Raw genomic sequence first — 26,413 nt, 5'->3', positions numbered from 1 at the left:
GATAGGCACTACTGGCCACTGAATGGGTAAAGGGAAGGGATGCTGCTCATCACATGACAGACCGCACAACAAAGACTTACCTGGCCCCAAATGTCTATTGTGTTGAGGTCAAGATGGACAGAAAAACTGGCTTGTATAACTTCTGCCAAAGTATAGGTATTCTAAGAAGTTACTATGAATTGAAAATATAAAGACCTTTACAAGTGGTTGGCACCTGGCAGGTATACAGAACCACTGGGTCACACAATCCCCAGAAGCAACATTCATACAGTGATAGCAGTAGCACTAATAAAGGAAATGGTGTGACCATCAATTTGGTGCTTAAAAACTATTCTTTTTACTGCAATGAAATCCAACAATAAAGGTTAGTTCGTGTCTTTTATTAACTCATACAGTTACTTGTCTTCTGGCTTGTTGAAACAGTAAGTCAGACAACATTTGCCACAATAATGTCTGTCAAAGTGGCTTGCCATAAACACCCCAGCACCACATTCATCAGATGGGCACTCTCGACGAAGGCGACTAATTTTGCCATTCTCATCCACCTGAAAAGTACAAACCTGCTGTAAGATAATTTTACAACACATTCTGAAGTCTAATTTAAGTGACTCAAAATATTTAAGCTTTTACTATGTAATACTGGTAGTTTTCGTGCTTACAAACCAAAGCACCCTAAATTCTCACCAGTTATTATTACTACAATGAAAATATTCAGAAGTCTTGGGACTTCTGAACACTAAAGGTCAGCTTTGCAAGTCGTAGACAAAGGTAAGACCTGAACCCAGACCCGACTTTAAACTCAGAACCCTATTACGTAAGTGATTTCAAAAACCAAACAGGAAAAACCCCAGGAAGTCTGAATTTCTCATTTCCAGAATACCTCATTTAAACCAAAGTGGGGTAATACTAGATACTTAAGTCCAAGAAAATACTGACAAGTTACTAAAAAGTTTTCCAAATAAGCCAAGACTTTGCTGACATTCTGCCCATCACTTTAACTGGCTCACCTTATAATATTTCAGGACAGCCAGCTTAACCTTCTTTCTCTTGTGCTTATTCTTCTTGGGAGTGGTGTAAGACTTCTTCTTCCTTTTCTTAGCACCACCACGAAGTCTCAACACAAGATGAAGAGTAGACTCCTGTTAATGGAAGAATGACATAAGCTTTCATGATTCCACTAAGAATGGGCACACCCAACATTATGCATCTCTTAATTAAAAGCAGTAGCAGTAGCAGTACACAGTAACATTTATGAGGTAATCTTGCTGCCCCCATCCCAATAAAGTATCTGATTCTTAACCGTTTATAGGGAGATTAAAGAATGCATTACATTACACCATGGGATGCAACTTGCAAAATTCATAATGGGAAAAACTACAGTAGCGCTTCTCAAGTATCAGTATAGGAGTTACCTAAAAATCTACTGCTAATCTAATGCCATTCTCCCCTTTTGCGTGTCAAAATGTCCAAAATACACCACATGGAGTGGCTCACATCTGTAATCCCAGCGCTGGGAGGCCACGGTGGGAAGATCACTTGAGCCCAGGAGTTTGAGACCAGCCTGGGCATGGTGGTGTGTGCCTATAGGTCCAACTACAGAAGGTTAAGGTGAGAGGACCACCTGAGTCTGAGAGATAGAGGCTGCAGTGACTGTGCCAAAGTCAGAGCCTGTCTCAAAAAAAGTAAAATAAAAAATTTCCAAAATAACATTTTTTTAAGAGGCTGCTCTTCCCCTAGACAGACCTTTTGAATATTGTAGTCAGACAAAGTACGTCCATCTTCCAGTTGCTTGCCAGCAAAGATCAGTCTTTGCTGATCAGGAGGAATTCCTAATAAGAAAAAAACAAGAAGTCACAGCACACGAAGCCTGTGATGTGCTCCAGATTTATAAGGTAACACCCCTTAATCAAATACATGGTACTAACAGCTGACCATAAGCCCTTACTAGAGGTTAGGCATGGTTCTAAATCTTTACACATCACGTTTTACTGCATTTAATCTTAGGGACAATACTGGGCTTCTGCAGTGGCTCACGCCTGTAATGCCAACACTTTGGGAGGCCGAGGTGGGGGGATCACTTGAAGTCAGGAATTCCAGACCAGCCTGGCCAACACGGTGAAACGCAGTCTCTACTAAATATACAATAAATTGGCCGGGCGTTGTGCTGCACGCCTGTAATCCCCACTACTAGGTTGAAGCACAAGAATCACTTGAACCCGGGAGGCGGAGGCTGCAATGAGCCGGTACGAGCCAATACACTCCAGCCTGGGCGACAGAGGAGACTCCCATCTCACACAAAATAAGTAAGTGTCCAAATTCACACAAGTGAAATACACCTTAAGGATTCCAATCTAGGGACTGTGCTCCCCGATCACAAACATTTATTGTGTTATTTCCCAAGTATTTTGCTTTGTCAATCTGCCCTTCCCCCCCTCACCATGAGCAGATATGTCTAGCACCTACAAGTAGGCTGAAGTCTCTACAGGTTAAGTTTTCTTAACTACAAAATATTACTTGCCTTCCTTATCCTGGATCTTGGCCTTTACATTTTCTATCGTATCCGAGGGTTCAACCTATGAATGTTAAAATGAAAGTATGTTGCTTACACATTACGGAACTACAACAGAACTCATTTAGTTTGACAATTACCACTGAACCGAACCGGCGACAGGGCTGAAACCTACTCAAGAGACCTATTACCCACCCAGTGGGCAACCTCCCAAGTCGGCTACCGGAAAGCACCTTCATCTCCCCAGCCCAGGGCGGGCGGCCGCCACAGGGCCACACGTGCTCGCGCCCGGCGGGGGGAGTTACCCGGCGCAGCTCCTCCGTTTTAACTAGCTGGCACCCCTCGAGAGGTGAGAGGCCCGCCTTTGGCCACCGAAAATCACCTTGAGGCCGTTGCTCAGCAAAAGATACTCATTTCAAAGCTTAAGTTTTAGAACCCAAATTCGGAATCATTGTCTAAGTCATGGAAAGCAGCGCCGGTCCTAAAATCCACCTCAGGACCTTATTCGGATCTTGGCTTCCTCATGACCACCCGGCCCGTACCTCGAGGGTGATGGTCTTCCCCGTAAGGGTTTTCACGAAAATCTGCATTTTTGTGGCGGCTCCACCTGAGGTTGGGGAAAAGGAAGAGATGGGTTAGGTCAGGGATCACAACAGAAGGCGGCATAGGGCGCTAGCCCCAGAGCAGCCGAAGAGCAGACACTCACCGCAGATGGCGGATCGAAAAGGAAGAACGCCGCGCAGGCCCACGGGGTTTCCCGGCGCCCCAGCCGAAAGACCCACCCCTTAGGCGACCACACCAAATGCCTGACTGCCATCCCAGCGACAATCCAACCCGGTGCTAGACCAGGACGTGAAACTCGTTTCTCCTCTCCCTAACCGGGGCTTATTTCTCACTTTAGCCTTCGGAATGCTTTCGAAATGGTAGGTTTAAGCAACGTAAAAAATGTTTTAAAAAGGTTTTTCCCGTGCAGTCAACGTGGCTAAGAGAATTTTTAAAAGGAGGTGGGTCGAGGGGGGCCTCATTGGGGAAGAGGTAGGAAATGGAAGTGTATTCTGGGAATTGTAGTTCTCCACTGCTTTCTTCTACCTTGGACTACTTCTCCCAAGATGCAGTTCCGCCTCCCAGATTCCCTAGTTACTATCTCTAAGCACTAAAGTCGGAGTTTGGAGAAAGGGACTCAGGTGAGGACTGGAGGGAGGATGAAGCGGAATAATGGTTTCCGGAGCGTGGAAACGGGCCGGAAGTGACTAGGCAGAAAGGTTAAGGGGCGGGCCGAGAGTGCGGGGCACGAAAGGTGTTCTTCACCCACTTGCAGAAGCGGTGAGGGGCAGAGAATCAGCGATCTACCAGCCGCTCCCTGGGCCTCCAAGGGAAGGGAATCTGCATGGCCTGCTCCAGGCAAACTGAAAAATAGGTGAAATCTTCGGAAGCGGGGGTTCAGCCCTTTCTCGCCTGTAGCCCCTCCCTGCTTTCAACCGCCAAGTCTCTCCCAGCCTAGGGAAGAAGAGTCTGAGTATTGTGTGTCACTCCTTAGTGTGACAAGCTTTAATATGTTTAAAAATCTCAGGAGTTTTCAAATTTTAAAGTGAAGCCGTACGGAAAAGAAACCTGCAGAATGGTTATTTAGTTGTAGAATTTCCAAATTTGGACTTTGGGAGTCTTGGATCTGAGAGGAAGTTTTGGGGATATGTATCCGGTGCCCTTCCGGCAAGGAGGCCAATTAGAAGCAAGTTCCCCCTGTCCTTTCTCCACTCCACAAACCACAGAATCCTTTCTTAGGAACCTTCTTAATGTCTTCTGTGTTTATTTCTTCATCCTCTACCGCCTGCGACCCCATCCCCAAATTCAGACTTTCATTTTCTCTTGTAGGGGTTCCGTATGTAACTCTTTATCTCTCTCCAGTCTTTTCTCCTTTCTAACCCCCCTTCGCTATTGCCTCCAAAATATTCATTCTGAAAGGTAAATGTGTGTTATTATTCTACTTAAAATACCTCACCTTCAGGATACAATTCAAATCTCTCAGAATGACATGCAGCCTCTGCCTTCCTTACAACCCAATCTGCTAAACCCATTACTCTACATTTTAGTAAATGAAGCTAATTTAATTTCCTGACTTATGCTCTCCCGTGTTTTGGCATTTCTGAAGATTCCGATCATTTCTTCTTCCTGGAATGTTTTTCCTTTTTCCTTTTTTTTTTTTTTTTTTTTTTGTGCGTGGGTGTGGGCGTGTGTGTGTGACGGAATTTCGCTCTGTCGCCCAGGCTGGAGTGCAGTGGCGCGGTCTCAGCTCACTGCAAACTCCGCCTCTCAGGTTCAAGCAATTCTCCTGCCTCAGTCTCCCGAGTAGCTGGGATTACAGGCACCCACCACCATACCCGGCTACTTTTTGTATTTTTAGTAGAGATGGGGTTTCACCATGTTGGCCAGGCTGTTCTCTAACTCCTGACCTCAAATGATTCACCCACCTCGGCCTCCCAAAGTGCTGGGATTACAGGCGTGAGCCACCACGCCCTGCCTTCTGGAACATTTTTCATACCAGTCGGCCAACTAGTCTCTACAACAAAATTTCCCAGAGTTGCTTGTACACATTGTCTCTAATCTTTCCCTTCTGTTGTCTGAACCCACTCCTGTCAGGCTTTTGTCCCCACCATTCTGATGGGATAGCTCTTGTAATGGTCACTAATGACCTCCATGTTGCTAAATTCAATGGTGATTTCATCTTATTTGATCTGTCAGCAGTATTTGACACAGTTGCTCATTCCATCTCTTTTTGAAACCCTTTCTTTACCTGACTTCCCCTCTTTGTGTTTTTCTGCCACCCTGGAGGCTCTTTTCCAGGCTCATTTGATGCTTCCTTTTGATCTGCCAGACCTCTAACCATGGAGTATCCCCAAGACCCAGTCTTTGGACCTCTGCTTTGTCTGCATTTTCTTGGTTATCTCATTTTGTTTAATAACTTTTAAAGTCATCATATGCAAATGACTCATAAACTTATCTGTCACTCAGACCACTTACCTCAACTTCATATTCACATATCCAGCTACGTACTCAACATCTCTAATGGACAGGCCCCAAACGGTTAATTTCATGAAATCGCTCTTCCCATCTTTATATATAGCAATTCCCATTTCTCCAGTCACTAAGGCCAAAAACTTTATGGTCATCCTTGACTGCTCTTTTATATCCCACATCTTACCTACCTTGGCTGATCTTGGCCTTATTTTCAAAATATATGCAGAACACTTCCACTACCTCCATTGTTACCAACCTGATTCAAGCTACCATCATCTTTTGCCTTGATTATTGATTGCCGTAGCCTCCTAACAGTATTTCCAACTTTGACCCTTGCGTCCTATAATCTGTTTTCCACAGAACAACAAGAACAAAATTTTTCTTTTTTTTTTTTTTTGAGACAGAGTTTCACTCTTGCTGCCCAGGGTGGAGTGCAATGGCACAATCTTGGCTCACCGCAACCTCCGATTCCCAGGTTCAAGTGATTCTCCTGCTTCAGCCTCCCCAGTAACTGGGATTACAGGCATGCACCACCATGCCCAGCTAATGGTGTATTTTTAGTAGAGACAGGGTTTCTCCATGTTGGTCAGGCTGGTCTCAAACTCCTGAACTTAGGTGATCTGCCCGCCTCGGCCTCCCAAAGTGCTGGGATTATAGGAATGAGCCACCATGCCTGGCCAAGAACAATTATTTAACATGTTAAGTCAGCTGTCACTCTTCTGCACACAGGCCTCTAAAGGCTTCGCATCTCACTCAGAGGAAAGCCTAAATTCCTACAACTGAGGCTGTTGCTCCAGCGCTGGAACAAGTAGAGGCCACAGTCCAGTGTTGCTCCTCTTGCCAAGTCTGCCCAGAGAAGGGACCTCTTTTTCTAAACCGCACAAAGATACCCCCTGGGCTGATAGTAGTTCTGCCCTCAAGACCCTACATCCTACATAATCTGGCAGTTACCTCTCTGACCTCATCTCTTCTCTCCTTTTCTCATTCTCTTCTAGCCCCACGGGCTCTCTTGCTGTTCCTCAAATGTTCTGTCTCACCCTGAGGCCTTTGGACTGGCTACTGTCTTTGCCTCAACCACTCATCTCCCAGGAATCTACATGACCTGCTGTTTTCAGATTTCTGAAATGTCACCTTATCAGTGAGGTCTTTTGTCTGTCATGACTTACTGCCCTTATAGAAAATAGCATCCTGCCACCTTCCTTACTCTCTATGCCCCATACCTTGTTTTATTTTTCTTCATACAACTTAACCCCCATCTGCCATACTATATTTCTTTCTTTCTTTCTATCTATCTATCTATCTATAATTTTTTTCTTTTTTTTTTTTTTTTTTTTTTTGAGACGGAGTCTTCGTCTGTCACCCAGGCTGTATTACAGTGGTATAAGTTCAGCCCACTGCAACCTCTGCCTCCCTGGTTCAAACGATTCTCATACCTCAGCCACCTAAGTTGCTGGGATTACAGGTGTGAGCCACTGTGCCCAGCTAATTTTTCTCTTTTTTTTTTTGGAGACGGAGTCTCGCTCTGTCGCCCAGGCTGGGGTGCAGTGGCCAGATCTCAGCTCACTGCAAGCTCCGCCTCCTGGGTTTACGCCATTCTGCCTCAGCCTCCCGAGTAGCTGGGACTACAGGCGCCTGCCACCTCGCCCGGCTAGTTTTTTGTATTTTTTAGTAGAGACAGGGTTTCACCGTGTTAGCCAGGATGGTCTCGATCTCCTGACCTCGTAATCCGCCCGTCTCGGCCTCCCAAAGTGCTGGGATTACAGGCTTGAGCCACTGTGCCCGGCCAATTTTTGTGTTTTTTAATAGAGACTGGGTTTTGCCATGTTGGCCAGGCTGATCTCGAACTCCTAACCTCAAGTGATCCACCTGCCTCGGCTTTCCAAAGTGCTGGGATTACAGGCATGAGCCGCCGTGCCTGGCCTTTTTTTTTTCTTGTGTGTTGTCTGTCTCTACATGAATGTAACCTCTATGAGATTAGGGACTTCGTTTTGTTCAATCCTGTGTCTCCATTGTCTAAAATAATGGCAGACAAACAATAGGTGCCCCCCAAATATTGAGTAAATAAATGCAGCACAACTTAAGCATTGCCCTAGATTTTGTTTTACTAGATGTTTTCCCTCATGTCTCCTTGCCCCCTTCCACAGGCTGATGAGATGCCCCTCTGGCCTTCTGTAGCCCATTGTGCTCACCTCTGTCGCACTGCCTTTTCTGCTTTGTAGCAGTGGCTCATTTACTAGGCCTGGAACACTTGACTAGGAACCCTTGTGACTTGTCAACATATCCCTAAATGTCTCATATGAATGAATGAATGAATGGTAATCTTGGTTGGTTTATGTAACTCAATGGCATTTTGTAGATGCTAAGGAGCAATCACTTTAGCTGTGTTATGGTTTGAGAGCACCACAAGTCCAATGTCTTATAAACAGACTAGATTGTTGTTCAGTGATTATTGATTATTCAGCAAACATGTTTGAGTACTGCTCTGCTAGAAACTGTATTATGCACTTGCATGCATATGGTGGAGGAGGGATAATGGGGAATGAGAACATTTTGTTTCCTAATCTTGTCAGGCTTATAGCCTAACAGATGAGACAGAATATAAACAGGAAGTCTGTAAGGCAGTGTGGTGGAAGAATAATACCATGATGGAGGAAGTGCACAGTGTTATGGGAGAACATAGCAGTGGCATCTGACCAATTTTAAGGGAATCCAGGACAGCTTTCTGGAAGCTGAGGAAAGAGTAAAAGCCAAGTGAATCAAAGTGATAGTATGTATGTGTTTTGGGGGTTGGGGCTAATGTAGGAGGATGGTCTGCAGGGAGGGGGAGAAAATTATGAAAGATCCTAAGGTAAGAGAGGAAGTTCATGGGAGTGGGGATGGGAATATGGGGCAAAGGACAGGGACATGAAGAGAGTAAATTTGTTCAAAGAACAAGAGTAATTGGTTCCTGAAGGGCACTAATAGGCCAAGTAAAGGAATTTGGATTTTATCCTAAGGGTAATACTATAGGAAGCCACTGGTGTCCAAATGTCACTACCCCCTCCCTAATGACAACACTCGTTTCTTCCTCTTTTGACTTTTATCTTTTACTTTTTTTTTTTTTTTTTTTTTTTTTTTTGAGACGGAGTCTTCCTCTGTTGCCCAGGCTGGAGTGCAGTGGCGCAATCTCAGCTCACTGCAACCTCCGCCTCTAGGGTTCAAGTGATTCTCCTGCCTCAGCCTCCTGAGTAGCTGGGATTACAGGTATGTGCCACCACGCCTGGCTAATTTTTGTATTTTTAGTAGAGATGGGGTTTCACCATATTGGTCAGACTGGTTTCAAACTGCTGAGGCCAAAGCAGGCTGATCACTTGAGGCCAGGAGTTCGAGACCAGCCTGGCCAACATGGTGAAACCCCATCTCTACTAAAATTACAGAAAATTAGCCAGACATGGTGCCCTGCACCTCTAGTTTCAGCTACTCGGGAGGCTAAGGCAGGAGAATCACTTGAATTCAGAAAGTGAAGGTTGCAGTGAGCCGAGATCACGCCACTGCACTCCAGCCTGGGCGACAGAGCAAGACTGTCTCAAATCAAAACAAAAATAGTGAAACTATCTGACAATGGGGGAATAAATTAATGGAGCATCATACCATGAAATACTGTGTAAGCTTTAGAAGTCATGTTTTAGAAAACGATTTAACAACATGAAAAAGTGCTTTTAATAGTAAGTGAAAAAAAATGTGATGCACAACTGAATATAGAGTTTAATTTCAAGTTTTATAATGTTTGGAAGGAAATATTCCAAAATATTAAATAGATATTTATTTCATTAATTTTGTTTGGTTTTTATTTTCCAAATTTTATACCAGGAGTATTCTTCTGTAATTAGGGAAAAAGTTACAATGTTTTGCCTTGCCAGCCATTATTAAGCAAGCCAAGAGTTCTGTTTGAACTTAATATGACTAAATCTTAGGAACCAACTTCTGTATCCAACTTCAGTCAGACAATGATTTTTTTTTTTTTTTTTTTTTTTTTAGTAAAAACTCCTTTTTTTTTTTTTGAAATGGAGTCTCACTCTGTTGCCCTGGCTGGAGTGCCGTGGTGTGATCTCCGCTCACTGCAACCTCCACCTCCCGGGTTCACGCCACTCTCCTGCCTCAGCCTCCTGAGTAGCTGGGACTACAGGCGCCTGCCACCATGCCCGGCTAATTTTTTTGTATTCTTAGTAGAGATGGGGTTTCACCGTGTTAGCCAGGATGGTCTCAATCTCCTGACCTCGTGATCTGCCTGCCTCGGCCTCCCAAAATCAAGCTGGGATTACAGGCTTGAGCCACCCGCGCCCGGCCCTTCAGTAAAAACTCTTTATTCATTCCTTCATCGCGTGACAGTTGGCCTTGAGTATTTACAAAGAGCAGTTCCTGACTCTCAGAACTCTAAGCAGACATTCCAGAGCTCACAGATCAGTGCCACACCAACTGCTACCTGGAAGCTTCAGGGAGATGGGGAGCCTGGAGGAGGGGATGCTGCAGGAACCCTGGCAGGCAGTGGGGTCGGGCTTTGAAGGCACCCAGGACTGAATTCAAGATGGCAGGGGGCAAGCAGGCAGGCAGCGTGTTGGTCATGAGGTGCGGGGTGAGGGCAGGAAGCCCACAGCATTACTGACTTGGGGTTGGAAGAGACAGATTGGAGGGGCCCGAGCTGAAGCCAGAGCCTGAGGGAACTGGAGAGGCTGTAAGCCAGCACTTAGCTTCCCAGGAGACCCCAACCATTGCTGGATCCAGAGTGCCCTGGGAGAACGTCAGGTATCCACACATATTTCAGTGGAAGATTCTTTTTCCAAACATTTGCTGGTTCTTTGGGTTTTTAATTATAAACAGAGTACATGATCAATGTTAAAACCATTTTCCAAGCATCACATAAGGATGGGAAGTAAAAATTATATCCTGCTCTAGACCTTCCAGACTGGCTCCAGAAGGCAACTGCTGTCAATGATTTTCCTTACAGAGAAACCACTGCAGCCACCTACTGTGTGCCATGGCCCCGACACAGCATGGCGTCTTGCCCCACACGGACCTGCAGGTGGCCTCTTAGGAGCTGCCTCGCTGAAGGAGGTCATCCCTCTCAGTCACATCTGAGCAGCACTCACTCAGGCCTCGGCCCTGAGGGTCATGCGGGGGCGCCTGGCCCAGTTCCCTGCTGTGTCTGGTCTGGCGTCTATCTGCCTTTGGGCTACCTTTTCAGCACAGCTCCCTGGGCCTGTGGCTGCTCCAAGCTGGACTCCAGCTCCCCTGGGCTGCAGTGCTGCTCCCTATGGTCCAGAAACAAGGCCCGGCACGGCGGCTGCCAGCTTAGCAGCATCTCTGGCGCAGGCTGGCCCAGGAGCTCCCTGCAGAGTGCTGCCCATTGACTCAGCCCCAGCTGTACTCAAGTCCGTCCGAGAACCAGGCTGGCTGGGGTGCCTCTGACGGAGCTTCCCTTTTCTCCAAGCCTTGCTGAATTTCCTGAGGAAAAGCACGATGTTCTCCTGGACACAAGGGAGGCAGAATCTCTTGAAGTAGAATAAACTGCACGCCTTTCTAGTCTTCCTTTCTCAGCTTCTCCTGGACCGCCAGCTCCTCAATGCGCCTCAGACACTCCCTACCCGCACTGCGGAGGCTCCTCCTGCCCTGGCCCATCTCATTCCCCCTTGGCTGTTGATACAGCTCCCCTGTGTGCATGTCGCCCTGTGCCAGATGCTCAGGGACTTCTCAGACTCCTGGATCACTCCGAGTACACTGGCCACGCAACCTGATGCACAAACTGCAGCGCCAGCCAAGGACCAGGAATCTGACCTTGTCGGAGATGAAGGGATCCTTCATGACAGCTTTCCTCCAGGACTATCGACTGGGTGTAGGGAGCTGTCAAGGCATAGAGTTCACACTCAAACACTCCCAGAGCGCGGCACTCTGCATGAGACGCCATCCAGCTCCTTTGACTACGGAATCAAGTACAACATTATCAGCTGGCCTCTGGCTCCTGGTTGTGACCTCCCCTCTCCTGAACTGAGCTTGGTGTGTAAGGGCGTATCAAGTTGTATGGGCTTCGCCGCTGGGTGACCCCAAATGCAACTCCGGGAAGCGTGGGTTACCAATGACTTTAAAGTTTCGATCAGCCGAGCACGGTGGCTCTCACCTGTAATCTCAGCATTTTGGGAGGCCGAGGCGAGTGGATCACGAGGTCAGGAGTTCAAGACCAGCCTGGCCAACATGGTGAAACCCCCGTCTCCACTAAAAATACAAAAATTAGCCAGGCGTGGTGGCGGGCGCCTGTAGTCCCAGCTACTCTGGAGGCTGAGAGGGGGAGAATCGCGTGAACCCGGGAGGCGGAGCTTGCAGTGAGCTGAGATCGCGCCGCTGCACTCCAGCCTGGGCGACAGAGCGAGACTCCGTCTCAAAAAAAAAAAAAGTTACTATCCGATCGCGGGCGTGCGTGAACCTGATCCCGCTTCTCTTCTGAACACCCGGGCGTCCGAGGCCCCTGCCGAGGCTCCTGGGGGCAGCGTCTGTGAGCAGGGACCGCTGAGCGGGTCCGGGGGCGGTAGTGGTCCCCTCCAGCCTCCGCGCGCCCTCACTCGCCCCAGCGCCGCCCGAGGTCAGGGGGGACCGTCCCGCGAGGCCGACACCCCGCTCCTCCATCGGGTCCCCAAAGCCGAGCTGCCGCGCCGACCCCTGGCGCTCAGAGCACAGCAGGCCACGCCGGTGGGGAACTCAGTCCCGGCGAGTAGGAGGTGCCCTGAGACGGCGCTGGACCGGCCCACAGCGTGCTCGCCCCCACCAGGCCGCCGCCGCTCATGATTCTTTTTTTTTTTTTTTCTGAGATGGAGTCTTGCTCTGTCGCCCAGGCTAGAGTGCAGTGGCGCAATCTCGGCTCACTGCAAGCTCTATGTGGCAACTTGAAAGCTCTACGCTGAAAAATACTGTTATTTTTGACATAATTGAGTGTTGGATTTTAGCAGAAGTCCTGACCTCTTTTTGCTTAGTACTTTAATATTAAAGATGATTATAATAAAGTTTATTATAAAATAAATACTTTTTTTTTTTTTTTTGAGACAGAGTCTCCCTCTGTAGCCCAGGCTGGAGTGCAGTGGCACCATCTCGGCTCATTGCAAGCTCCGCCTCCTGGGTTCACGCCATTCTCCTGCCTCAGCCTCCTGAGTAGCTGAGACTACAGGCGCCCGCCACCACGCCCAGCTAATTTTTTGTATTTTTATAGAGAAGGGGTTTCACTGTGGTCTCGATCTCCTGACCTCGTGATCCGCCCACCTCGACCTCCCAAAGTGCTGGGATTACAAGCGTGAGCCAAAAATAAATACATTATTTATAGCTGTTGTGTGCTGGATGAAGCTAGGCCAGATAAGCGCGGGGGTCGTAAAGTATTTGACCTTGTTTGTGTCAAGAGGCTTACAAACTAGTTTTCCCACATGACACAAATAAATATAAAATACCAAACCTTCTATTAGAAAGTGTGAATTATACATGAGAAACCATCAATTATATGATACATGTGAGAGGAGTTGTGCACAGTTAGGAAGAGAAAAGCTCTTCATTGACTGGTGTTTGGTATTTCTGTGTTTCTGTCCCAGAGCAGCAGCATATGGCAGTGGAATAGCATAGTTTTTTGTTTGTTTGTTTGAGACTGAGTTTCACTCTTGTTGCCCAGGCTAGAGTGTAATGGCGCGATCTTGCCGCAACCTCTGCCTCCCGGGTTCAAGCGATCCTCCTGCCTCAGCTTCCTGAGTAGCTGGGATTACAGGCATGCGCCACTACGCCTGGCTAATTTTGTATTTTCAATAGAGACGGGGTTTCTCCGTTCTGGTCAGGCTGGGCTCGAACTCCCGACCTCAGGTGATCCACCTGCCTCAGCCTCCCCAAGACCTGGGATTACAGGCATGAGACACCACGCTTGGCAGCATAGACCTTTTAATACATAGGTTGAAGTATTTATCACAGCGACAGATGGAAAATTTTTTTCTGAAGAAAATATATTTTCAGATCAATATGTGACTTAATTTTAAAAATTATTATATTAATTGTTGCTCTTTTTCTTTCAGGCTTATCAAAGTTTTGGCTTTGTTGCAAGAGCAGGTCAAGATTTAACTTTTCTTCAGTGAGCAACTGTGCAGATTGTCAAATATGTCAGTTCATCAAATAAGAAAACGTGCAGTTCTCCCACCTATCATTTGTAGAAGTGACAAGGAATTTTTGGAAAGTATGCAAAGATACATAATTACAGAAACTGAAAGACTGGGCTGTAATGAGGAAGGACCTGCTGATGAATATTACATCATATACCGAAATGTTTTTGATAAGGTATCATAATGCTCTTAAAACAATTAAGTTTTCATGAAGATAGCAATGATCTATGTTGACAACCAATATTCCTGCTTTAGTAACACTACTGTTTGAATGATCACATTCCATTTGCCGATTTTGAGACGTTCATCCAGTTTCTCAGAAAGGCATGAATGGGAAAAATGCACTTCTGGATTCGTATTTCCTAACTGTGAATGAGTGTTTCAGTTATCTTAGCTTGAGAGCAGATTATAAGTTTCCTTTATATATATTTTTAAAGACAGAGTCTCACTGTATCACCCAGGCTGGAGTGCAGTGGCACACTCATATCTCACTGCAGCCTCAAAATCCTGGGTTCAAGTCATCCTCCTGCCTCAGCCTCCTGTATAGCTGGGACTACAGGCTTGTGCCGCCACTCCTGACTAATTTTTAAATTTTTTTGTAGAGACAAGATCTCTATGTTGCCTAGGCTGGTCTTGCACTCCTGGCCTCAAGCAATCTTCCTATCTTGGCCTCCTAAAGTGCTGGGATTACAGGCATGAACTACCAGCACCTAGCCCAGACTATCAGTTTTTGATTAACTACCTGGCTGTATCTGCTCTCTGATAATAATTTTGACCTTTTCATCTAAAAGTATCATCTGATTTATTAGGAATTAGGCTGCAAGCAGGAGCATGATGCTTCCTTGTTATTTTGAGTTTGTTTGTGGTATCATTAAAATCTTGATTTAGATTTGATCTAACATTAAATTGAGGTTCCTTGTATATTGGAGTTCTGTCTAGAATTATCTAGTCATGGTTTACAAGGAATTAGACTGGACTTAATATTGGAAATATGGAGATCAGCTTAGAAAATGCTATCACTTTGTGGAACATATTTGATTTTGCTTTTTAAGGTTTTAGAAATACCTATTATCCTTCTAAACAATTGCAGTTTGCCCACCAATCCTAATTTATTTATGCAGCGCTTTTTTTTCCACCCCATTCCGGGAAGATGCCCTGACAGTGAAATAAGTGAAATCAGCATCTTTCCTCTTTGCCAGAGGAAGTACTTACCTTAAGACTTCAGAAACTGTTGGTCTCTGAGTAAACAGCCACAGGCAAAATAGAAACTCAGTCTTTTAATTTTTAAACATTGTACACTATGACTCTTATTTCTCCTCTAAATAAAAACCTAGTGCCTCACTCTAAGGGAAAGTGAGCATATGATAGTGATATATACCTACCAGAATAAGGAAAGTTGATACATAATCATAGGAGTAATAGAGAGAAACAGTCTTTCCTTCCTTCCTTTTTTTTTTTTTTTTGAGACGGAGTCTCACTCTGTGGCCCAGGCTAGAGCACAGTGGCGCAATCACGCGATTTCGGCTCACTGCAAGCTCCGCCTCCCGGCTTCACACCATTCTCCTGCCTCAGCCTCCCAAGTAGCTGGGACTACAGACGCCCGCCACCACACCTGGCTAATTTTTTGTATTTTTAGTAGAGACCGGGTTTCACCGTGTTAGCCAGGATGGTCTCGATCTCCTGACCTTGTGATCCACCCGCCTAGGCCTCCCAAAGTGCTGGGATTACAGTCGTGAGCCACCGTGCCCGGCCTTTCCTTCCTTTTATATCATACAGAAAATCTATCTTTTAGAATTGGTACATTGGCAGGTTAGCTTCATTTTATATGCGTTATGATCAATGATACTGCTCTTGGTGTTTTAGTTATCAAGGAATGTATTGAATGGATGTTTAAATAAAGATAATGTATTGAATAGGTTTTATAAATATCAAGAGTCATGCTGCGACTCTACTGTGTGAAATTAGCAAAGGAAAGTCATAACTGTAACGTGTATCTTTGCATGCCCGAGTGCTAACACTTGTCAGAATTTTTCTTACATGAAGAGCTCTTTGCTTTGCATTAATGTAGTTATAGTGAAGTCATTTTGGAGGTATTGTTGGTAACTTTAATTCCTAGAGAAAACATACAGTGTTAAATAGAAAATAATATTGACGTCTCTAGTCCCTGTTTCTTTTCTCCTAGTGAGGAGAAAAGATTTCCATTTGTACTATTTGCACATTACATAATTGTAAATTTTACCTTGTAAAGAATTCTGTTCTTCAGGACTGAGAGGGGATCTAGAAATGGAAGTCATTTGGTACTTTGAGAAACTTTTCTTCTAGCTTCTTGATAACAGATAATTTACCTTTTTCATTTTCACATTATTTTAGCACCTTTGATTATTAATGAACTATTAATGACTGTCTTCTTTGATCTTCCTACCCTCTTAAAAGGAACTAGTTGGGCAGAAGATAAAAGTGTCAGCTTGCCTCTCTGGGTACTTTGAACCAGGGAACAAATACCAAATTGTGTTTAAAATCAAAGATAGATGGTTTGACCTGGAGAATCATGCCTGAATCAAAGCAAGGAGGACTTGAAACTCATACCAAGAGTTGGGGGTGGATTGCAGGGTGAATGAAAAACCTAGTAAGCAAAGAAGACCAAAGCTTGGAAGAATGAGCTTTTTTAGAAATGGATGACTTACTCGGCTGGGTGCAATAGCTCGTGTCTGTAATCCTAGAACTTTGAAAGGATTGGTAGAAGCATCACTTGAGGCCAGGAGTTTCAGACCAGCCTGGGCAACATAGCAAGACTCTGTCTCTACCAAAAAAGAAAAGGGGAGCGGGGCTATGGAGGTAGCTGGACTCTGTAAAGTGGCTGACCTTTTGTGTTCCTGTAGCATATTGTACAAATAGTTCAGATCCGTATGTAGGAGCTGAGGGGGAATGAAAACCATACCTCTTCTCCCTCAGACCCCTGTAACTGGTAAGTATAGCTATGGTTATTTTCTTGGATTTAGTAGCAGCCTTAATGCAGGGTTCTCAAACTTAAATGCCTGCAGAGGCCACCAAGGTAATATAAAAGAGTTAAGTGGGCTGGCTATAAGAGAATAAGGAGTGGTGGGGATTGTGGTAAAATGAAAAACCAACCTAATCGAAAACTCCAGCTATTATTGCCATTAAGGAATAGGGGTTCCATGGAGGTAGATTTTTCAGAGTTTGCAAGAGAAGCTAAAAATGTGGTTTTGGGGTGAAATTTCCTAAATTTTAAAATATTTTGTTGGTTAAGCAAAATTGCCAGCTGTATTCAACCTGTGGTGTGCCAGTTTGCATATTCTACTTTAGTGTATTTTCTGTGCATTCATAAAGGTTCCCATGAGTGCTCTTCTGAAATCTGTTTCTTCTAGCAAACAGACTTGGGAGCTGATCATGATACCACTACATATTTATTATCTACTCATTAATGTATATGAGCTGTCTTGGATTGTTGGAGCATATCAGAGGAGTGTATGAAGCAGATGGCCAGGAGCAACAGGGTACTTAATTTGGAAAGCCACAGATTGATGACCTCCGTTTTATTAAAGATTCTTTTTTTTTTTTTTTTTTTTTGAGACGGAGTCTTGCTCTGTAGCCCGGGCTGGAGTGCAGTGGCCGGATCTCAGCTCACTGCAAGCTCCGCCTCCCGGGTTTACGCCATTCTCCTGCCTCAGCCTCCGGAGTAGCTGGGACTACAGGCACCCGCCACCTCGCCCGGCTAGTTTTTTGTATTTTTAGTAGAGACGGGGTTTCACGGTGTTAGCCAGGATGGTCTCGATCTCCTGACCTCGTGATCCGCCCGTCTCGGCCTCCCAAAGTGCTGGGATTACAGGCTTGAGCCACCGCGCCCGGCCTAAAGATTCTTGATATGGGTGGATAGGTAGTGTAGTCATCTCCATGGCACTTGCCAGGAGATCAATAATCTCCTTGTATCATTTGCTGATAGACCAGATGCCTTCCTAGATAATTTTTTCTAGATATTGCCTAGGTAAAGAAAGCCAGTGGGGGATACCAGCGGCTAGAGATGTAGAAGGAATAGGAAGCATAATTGCAGCTTTCTGAGAAAATTAGGGATTGAGCCTGTCTATTCTCTGTATTCATCAATCCCTCTGAAATCCTCATGTGCAGAACTTGGAAACCATACATTATTTATAACTTTTCTATTTTTATTTTTTGACTTATTTAAAAATATTTCTTTATTTTTGCATGGGTAATGCATATATAATATTAACAAAAAATGAATAAATAAACCAGTACAGGAGATTGTACAATGGAAAGTCTGGCCCTTCTCATCACAGATTCTACTTCTCCTGTCCTTCTCTGCAGGCACCCACTGTTTCTGTTTTCTTCTGTTATCCTTCCAGAGATTTTCTGTGCCTAAACACCATTTGAAGCCATGAATGTATAGTGATGAGGGATTTTTCACAGTTGCACATGACATCCTGGGATTAGAAATGCAATTAGATATTGAGAATATTGATGAGCCAATAGGAGCTGATGGGTTAGAAAAATAAGAAGGTGAAGAGAATCTAGGATTTTAAGGTTTAAATGAAGTTAGAGACTAGATTTGGAGGGAGTAAGAGAAGATACAGAATTATATTTAAAAGATTCAGAATTGGGAAAATTAGAACTAGTATTAGTTTTAACTGAAATCATATAATGTATGTGTTCATACCAAGTAGAACAAAAATGTGGTCGTTTTTTCCTCTCATATTTAAACTCCACATTATCTACCATAATGTTCCACAAAGAGCACATATTTAGTAAATATTGCCTTTAGTGTCCAATTATGTTTGAGCTTGCTGTAAAGTTTAGATTTCTAATTGCTAATCATATTTCATTTTAAAAATAATCTATAATGTTATTTGTGAGAATTTCAATCCATAGTCTTTTAGAAAAAAATATCAATACCATAGGCAGAAAAATAATATTTCAGGTAATAGAGCATGTCACTGCATACAAATCCATTCTTACTTCAATCAAAAAAGAATATGATGCCTTTATTGAGACAATAAAGAAAGGCCGAAGAACTGCATTTTGTCTTCATGGAAAACTTAAAGGTTTGGCAGCAGAGCCTACAGCTTTGGTATATCACAGGAAAAGAACAATCCAACTTGAAGCAAAGTAAGTATTTTAGTAACTAGCCCAAAAGATAGTAGTTGTTGCTTGATTATAATAACTAGCAGTGTAACTCTAGCCGGTGGCTCTTAGTCTTATTTTTCAATTTTACTTAAAAGACACATTTTTATGTTACCTTCTCCTAGTAACTTAAAGTTACTGTATTATTTACTTCAATTAAAAAATATTACTTTTGTTTGAGAACTTATAGTACCTCTTAGTGTGTGTGTGTGTGTATATATATATATATATATATATATTTTTTTTTTTTTTTTTTTTTTTTTTTTGAGGCAGGGTTTCATTCTTGTTGCCCAGGCTGGAATGCAGTAGCTTGATCTTGGCCCACTGCAACCTCTGCCTCCCAGGCACAAGTGATCCTCCCACCTCAGCCTCCCAAGTAGCTGGGAGTACAGGCAAAAGCTACCATACCTGGCTAATTTTTGTATTTTTTTTTTTTTTCTGTAGAGGTGGAGTTTTGCTATGTCAGGCTAATTTTTGTATTTTCTGTAGAGATGGGGTCTTGCCATGTTGCCCAGGTTGGTCTCCAACTTGTGAGCTCAAGTGATCTGCATGCCTTGGCCTCCCAAAGTGCTGGGATTACAGGCATGAGCCACCACTCCTGCCCCTCTTAGTATAATTGAAAGCACATTGTCGTATCATAAAATGAGGGTCCACATAGGGTGGCTCATCACCTGTAATCCCAGCACTTTGGGAGGCCGAGGTAGGAGGATTGCCTGAGCCCAGGAGTTTGAGATCAGCCTGGGCAACATGGTGAGTCCCTGTCTTTACAAGTTCAAAAAAAAATTAGCTGGGTGTGGTCCCAGTTGCTTGGAAGGCTGAGGTGGGAGGATTGGTTAAGCCTGAGAGATGGAGACAAGTGAGCCACGATTGCACCACTGCACTCCAGCCTGGGTGACAGAGTGAGAACCCATCTCAAGGGAAAAAAAAAAAAAGGACTAAAATAAAATAAATAAGGGATACAGGTAATTGCTCCAGGTAATTTCCTCCATGGAAGATTTAATAGTATAATTTCATAATTACTATCTGAATTAGAGCACTTAATCCTGTTATTCACAAAGGTAAATAACCTACTGGGAGAGGATAAGATGCTCAATCTTGTTGAGTAGTCTTATATTTTCAGTATTACATTTGGTCAATGATGGATAAATTATTTTTATAGATAATTTTTTTTTTTTTTTTTTTTGAGATGGAGTTTTGCTCTTGTCCAGGCTGGAATGCAATGGCGTGATCTTGGCTCATGGCTCACTGCAACCTCCGTCTCCCAGATTCAACCGATTCTCCTGCCTCAGTGTCCCAAGTAGCTGGGATTACAGGTTCCCGCCACCACGCCCGTCTAATTTTTCTTTTTGTATTTTTAGTAGAGATGGGGTTTCACCATGTTGGCCAGGCTGGTCTTGAACTCCTGACCTCAGGTGATCCGCCCACCTCAGCCTCCCAAAGTGCTGGGATTACAGGCATGAGCCACTGTGCCCAGCCTTTTATAGATAATTTTAAATCAACTTGGAAAACTATGCAAAGTTTGACCTCTATTTCTGGTAATATGGCTGGCTAGATGTTGAGATAGACCTTTCTACTGGGGAAAAACACTACATAATATATTTTTTCAAAAATCTTTCCAAAAGCATCAGAAAGTCAGAATCAAGGCATAATCTAACAGAAGACAAAAGATAAGTGGAGCACTAAAACTGCTTTGACCCCGAGAACACTTTTTAAAAAACTAGTGACCATAATTTTCAGTTTTTACTATCGCATGCAGAATAAAAACCAAAGCCCAGGATTGCTCCACATGGTATAGTCTATTGGGAAACACTCACCATATAAAGCTGGATGGTAAAAGGCTAGGTATACCATCGTAGGGTGAACCAGAGGTAAACTGCTCCAACCCTGGGAATGCAGGGAAAATTGCCCTTTACTCAGCTGATTGCTGATGGGTATATAGTTTATTTTGGGCCAATGAAATGTTCTGGAATTAAATAGTGGTTGTGGTTGCACAACTGTGCTAAAATTCCTTGAATTATGTGTACTTTACAAGGATGATTCTTAAGGTGTGTGAACTATATCTCAATAAAGCTATTATAAAACGATATGGAGGACAGAGTGAGAAGGTCATATTATTATGTCTAATCACAGCTCTACAATGAAGAGAATATGGGACACAGACAATATTTGAAGAAATAATGGCTACGAGTTTTCTGTCTTCTGTTAGATTTTGCCCTGATTTTGACTTTCTTTTGGAAAGATTTTTAAAAAATATATTATGTAGTACTTTTTCCTAATAGGAAGATCTATCTCAGCATCTAGCCAGTCATATTACCAGAGATGGAGGTCAAACTTTGCATAGTTTTCCAAGTTGACTTAAAATTATCTATAAAAATAATGTATCCATCATTTACCAAATGTAACACTGAAAATATGTGAAAGATACGGATTCACAGATTCAACAAACCCAAAGAATCCCAAGCATGATAAATACTAAGAAATACTCAACTAGGTTCATCTTAGTGAAGTTGTCAAAAATAGAGATCATAAAATTAGCATAGAAGGGAGCAACAGTTAGATACTTTCTCATCCATGTGGTAACATGTATTAGAATTTAATTCCTTTTTATGGCTGAATAATACTCCATTGTATGTATGTACTACATTTTGTTTATCCATTCATCTGTTTTTCAACACTTGGATTGTTTCCATTTTTGTCTATGTGAATAATGCCACTCTGAAAATTCATGTACAAGTATCTGCTTTCAGTTTCTTTTGAAAACCTGCCTTTTTTTTTTTTTTAACATATCTTTCGTTTATAAGCACAAATCAATTTGGAATAAAGCCAGTGGATATTTTATTCCCACAGTCCTTTCATTAATACTGCAAGCTCTTACTCTGAGCCATCAATAGTTACCAAGAACACTATATAATAATCAGAAGCAGCAGCCAGCAGTATCTACTGACAAACTTGTTTTTTATTTTATTTTTTATTTTTGAGACGTAGTCTTGCCCTGTCATCCAGGCTGGAGTGCAATGGCATGATCTCAGCTCACTGCGACCTCCACCTTCCAGGTTCAAATTATTCTCCTGCCTCAGCCTTTCAAGTAGCTCGGATTACAGGTGCCCACCATCACACCCAGCTAACTGTTGTATTCTTAGTAGAGATGGGGTTTCACCATGTCGGTCAGGCTGGTCTCAAACTCCTGACCTCATGATCTGCCTGCCTCGGCCTCCCAAAGTGTTGGGATTACAGGTGTGAACCACTGAGCCTGGCCCAAACTTGTTTTTAATTTGCCAAAAACACTGTGACATTTATATATTGACAAAAATTATCTTCCTGATCAAATTTTACTCAGGCTTCCCTGAACCCTTTTCAACTAGGCCCGACTTTTGGACTTCTACATTCATCTCTGCACCATTCCGTTTTAGCAAGAATCCTGTAAAGTAAGTTTAGCCAGAACTCCCCATCCATGACATGTGATCCCCGAACCATCCTCCAGGTGATGTCTAATTACCGTGGCCTGCCTTCAACAGGAATCCTCTTAGGTCCATTGATCCAGAATCTCTCCTCACAGCTCATGTTTTCTTTTAGTAATTTGTCATCCACTGACCCCACCTTGCTCCTTAGCTATAAATTCCCACTTGCCATGTCATATTCAGATTGAATCCAATCATTCTCCGTTGCAGTGGTTCCTGTACCTATTGGCATGGCCCCTCTTGAAAAAAGTCTTCCTTACCATGCTTTAACAAGTGTCAAAAATAATTTTTCTGTGTGTATTTTAATATGTTATTTCTCCCTTGGGCCAACATAACTAGGAAGAAAACTTCAAATAATGCTTAAGAAAAGTTTATACTACCTTTTGGTGTTCAAAATTTTCATTTCTAGGTAAACTTAGTTTTATCTCAGGAAAGTGCTGTCCTTCCTCTAGCTCTAGGATCAAAATTACTGTAGTGGGCTGAATAACAGTTCTCAAAGACATCAGGTCCTACTCTCTAGAACCCCTAAATGTTAACCTTATTTGGACAAAGGGTCTTTGCAGATGTAATTAAAGTTTTTGATATAGGGAGGTTATAAAAGTAAGGCCTAAATATGATCATAAATGTCCTAATAAGAGGGAAATAGGAGCTTTGCCACAGGCAGAGGAGAAGGCGGTATGACCACAGAGGCAGAGACTGAAGTGATAAAGTCAGAATGCCTGCAGCCCCAAGGCTGGAAAAGGTAAGGAACAGATTCTGAAGGAAGCATGGCTCTGCCAACACTTTGATTTTGGTCCGGTGATACTGATTTTGAATTTCTGGCTTCCAGAATTGTAAGAGAATAAATTTCTGTTGTTTGAAGTCACCAAGTTAGTGGTAATTTGTTACAGTTGCCACAGGAAATTAATATAATTACCTACCAAAAGAATTTTTAAATTACAAAAGTAATTTTCTGCTAAAGAGAATAGTTTGTGGCCATATTATTGTGATTAGCACTTATGAATTTCCAGTAGGGTTCAGAATCGTAGTATGAGATTTTATTGATGCTCAGAAAGAAAATTGTTCCTCATTTGTGAGGCTAGATAACTTTTTCAGGGCATTTCACCTAGTCCATAATGGTTCAAAATAAAGTAATGATTTAAACTGTTTTACTTGAGGTTTTGTGGTTCAAGAATTAAGTTAGTTGAAAGACATAATAAAGCCTTTCTGTTTTCCAGAATGAGGATTATTGAAAATAATTCCTCGAAGATTCAATCTCAAATAGATCAAATCAAGCAGTCTAGGGCAGCGTATGACACGAAAGAAGTAAAATATTGTACTTTCTCCAAAGATCCTTCAAAACCTATTCCAGGTATTGTATTTTGTTTAAAATATTTGAGAGAAATCCTGATTATTTCCAATTTTTTACCTAAGCCACGCATTATTATAAATGTGCTGATGTATGTGTATCTTGCACATGTGTGTTGTACACAATTTTAGTCAGGACTCTAGGTAGATTCAAGGGAATGGAAAAACAAACTCTAAAAGATTGAGTTTCAGTCAGCTGGGTTATATAAAGTGTAATGCAGTGGCTCCTGAAGTGTGGTTCCTGTATCAATGTCAGCATCACCTAAAGACCTCTTAGAAATGCAGATTCATGGTTCCCATCAGATCAGAGACTTCACTGTGTCAGAAACTCGATGGGTGGAGTTCAGCAGTGTCTTAACAAGTCCTTCAGGATTTTCTTTTCTTTTTCTTTTCTTTTTTTTTTTTTTTTTTTTTGACACCTAGTCTCTCTCAGGCACCCAGGCTGGGCGTGCAGTGGTGTGATCTCGGCCCATAGCAACTTCCCTCTCCAGGGTTCAAGCGATTCTTGTGCCTTGGCCTCCCAAGTAGCTGGGATTACAGGTGTGTGCCACTATGCCCAGCTAATTTTTGTGTTTTTAGTAGAGACGAGGTTTCATCATGTTGTCCACGCTGGTCTCAAACTCCTGGGCTCAAGCGATCCACCCGCCTCAGCCTCCCAAAGTGCTGGGATTAAAGGCGTGAGCCACTGTGCCCAGCCACTTCAGGTTTTTTTGATGCACTCTAAAGTTTGAGAACCACTGGTATAATATAAAGTAAACTGTAGTGTATTAAGTTTTGGTGGATATTGTTGATTCATGTTGATGTCAGCATTCACTGCTTCCACATTTTCAGCATAATACTGTTACCATATTTTAAGAAATTGTAGTATATCCTGGAATTCATCTAGGATATGGAGAGGTTTTTACGATGAGTGGATAGAGGAATTACAAATATTCATCCTGGAAAAAAGAATGACTTTGAGAATACATAATGGTATTCCAAACTTTTAAAGATTTTGGCTAGTGTTTATTCTGAGGCAGGATTAATAGGTAGAATTTTAGGAAGCCAGATTTGGTCTCGGTGGAAGAAGCTATGTCTTGAAGTAATGAGCTACTCTATACTAGAGGATTTCAACTGAGGTTGAATAATCATCTTGTGTTTCATAAAAGTGGGGACTAGATTCACTTTCTTTTTTTTTTGAGACGGAGTTTCGCTCTGTCACCCAGGCTGGAGTGCAGTGGCCCGATCTCGGCTCACTGCGAGCTCCGCCTCCTGGGTTCACACCATTCTCCTGCCTCAGCCTCCCGAGTAACTGGGACTACAGGTGCCTGCCACCACACCTGGCTAATTTCTTTGTGTTTTTAGTAGAGACGGGGTTTCACTGTGTTAGCCAGGATGGTCTCGATCTCCTGACCTTGTGATCCACCCGCCTTGCCCTCCCAAAGTGTTGGGATTACAGGCGTGAGCCACCGTGCCCGGCCTAGATTCACTTTCAAATATAAAATTGTGACTAGCAAATGATGAATAAGATACACATTAATAAGTACGGTATAACTGGCAAATTGCGACTAAGTGCTGAGAAGATTCTGGGTAAGGGACTGGTTAAAATCAAGTAGAATCAATTCAGGTAAGTTTTTGGAGGAGGAGTATTTTGTGATATGTACTGAAGTCAACAATTGGCCCAGATGAGAAAGGAAGATTATTTAGGGCTGGGCACAGTGGCTCATGCCTGTAATTACTTTGGGATGCTGAAGTGAGAGGATCTCTTGAGCCCAGGAGTTTGAGACCAGCCTGGGTAGACCCTGTGAGAGTCTCTCTCTCTCTCTCTCAAAGGCATTTGAATAGAAAGAGAGAGAGGAATAATAAGTAGAGGGGACAGTGAGAGAGAGGACTGAAGATTTGGCAGGCATTTATATTTGTGTTGGGAATAATAAACTGATTACTCTGGGGTTCGCTATAATAGGGTAATGAGAGATTTGTTTAGAGAGAAATCAGTTGACAAATCCTGAATTGTTAGGCAGAAGCTCTTGGTGTTACTGAGTAAGAGTGATATTTAGGGGTCTTCAGGGTATGTTAATGAAATCACTAAAAAAATTTTTTTCAGATGCTAAGGTTTGTGTGTTCTCAGTCTTCACTGAGTCTTCATTGATAATGTTTAAAACTGCTAGCCTGAGGCCGGGTGTGGTGGCTCATGCCTGTAATCCCAGCACTTTGGGAGGCCGAGGTGAGTGAATCACCTGAGGTCAGGAGTTCAAGACCATCCTGGCCAACATGGTGAAACCCCGTCTCTACTAAAAATACAAAAATTAGCCAGGCATGGTGGCACGCGCCTATAGTCCCAGCTACTACAGGAAGTTGAGGCAGGAGAATCGCTTGAACTGGGAGACGGATATTGCAGTGAGCCAAGATTACATCACTGCACTCCAGCCTGGGCAGCAGAGTGAGACTCTGTCTCAAAAAAAATAAAAATAAAATAAATTAAAATAAAACTGCTAGCCTGGCCTGGCACAGTGGCTCACGCCTTTAATCCCAGCGCTTTGGAAGGCTGAAGTGGGCAGATTGCTTGAGCCCAGGAGTTTAAGACTAGACTGTCTCTATACAATCAATCAATCAATCAATCAATAATAACCTGCTAGCCATTTACAAGTTTATGCTAATTTTACCTATGTTCAGTAAGCTGTAAGTACATACTATAATTTCTAAATTGTTTCTTAACATAGTGAACTGTCTTTCTAAGACTTGCTCTTTGAACACAGACGTCCCACACATGGCTTGGCCTGTTTGATTTGTTCCCTTTT

At 43.3% G+C, this 26,413-nt stretch overlaps 2 protein-coding genes across 6 annotated transcripts in view; one reads left to right on the top strand and one right to left on the bottom strand.

Moving 5' to 3' along the window:
* Positions 1 to 359: 359 nt before the first annotated feature.
* On the bottom strand, positions 360 to 3,207 carry LOC105465049 (ribosomal protein S27a). The gene is made up of 5 exons (XM_011713253.3): positions 3,052 to 3,207; positions 2,519 to 2,573; positions 1,744 to 1,829; positions 1,008 to 1,139; positions 360 to 545 (listed from the first exon to the last, which is right to left on the bottom strand). The coding sequence occupies exons 1-5, from the start codon at positions 3,097 to 3,099 to the stop codon at positions 396 to 398; spliced, it is 471 nt and encodes a 156-aa protein (XP_011711555.1). The 5' UTR covers positions 3,100 to 3,207; the 3' UTR covers positions 360 to 395.
* Positions 3,208 to 3,297: 90 nt separating this feature from the next.
* LOC105465050 (clathrin heavy chain linker domain containing 1) overlaps positions 3,298 to 26,413 on the top strand; it is a 67,116-nt gene continuing 44,000 nt past the window's right edge. The window contains exons 1-5 of one of the 5 annotated variants that reach the window (XM_024787765.2): positions 3,773 to 3,926; positions 10,509 to 11,554; positions 13,594 to 13,852; positions 18,629 to 18,816; positions 23,507 to 23,640. In XM_024787765.2, the coding sequence (XP_024643533.2) occupies positions 13,676 to 13,852; positions 18,629 to 18,816; positions 23,507 to 23,640 (499 nt within the window). In that variant the 5' untranslated portion in view covers positions 3,773 to 3,926; positions 10,509 to 11,554; positions 13,594 to 13,675. Of the gene's footprint in view, positions 3,433 to 3,572; positions 3,694 to 3,772; positions 3,927 to 10,508; positions 11,555 to 13,593; positions 13,853 to 18,628; positions 18,817 to 23,506; positions 23,641 to 26,413 lie in introns of those variants that run through there. The other 4 variants (XM_011713256.3, XM_011713258.3, XM_011713255.3 and 1 more) reach the window with 4 other exon arrangements.

Source organism: Macaca nemestrina, chromosome 13 (assembly GCF_043159975.1).
Source record: "Macaca nemestrina isolate mMacNem1 chromosome 13, mMacNem.hap1, whole genome shotgun sequence".
NCBI lineage: Eukaryota > Metazoa > Chordata > Mammalia > Primates > Cercopithecidae > Macaca > Macaca nemestrina.
This window is presented reverse-complemented; position numbering and strand designations above follow the sequence as displayed.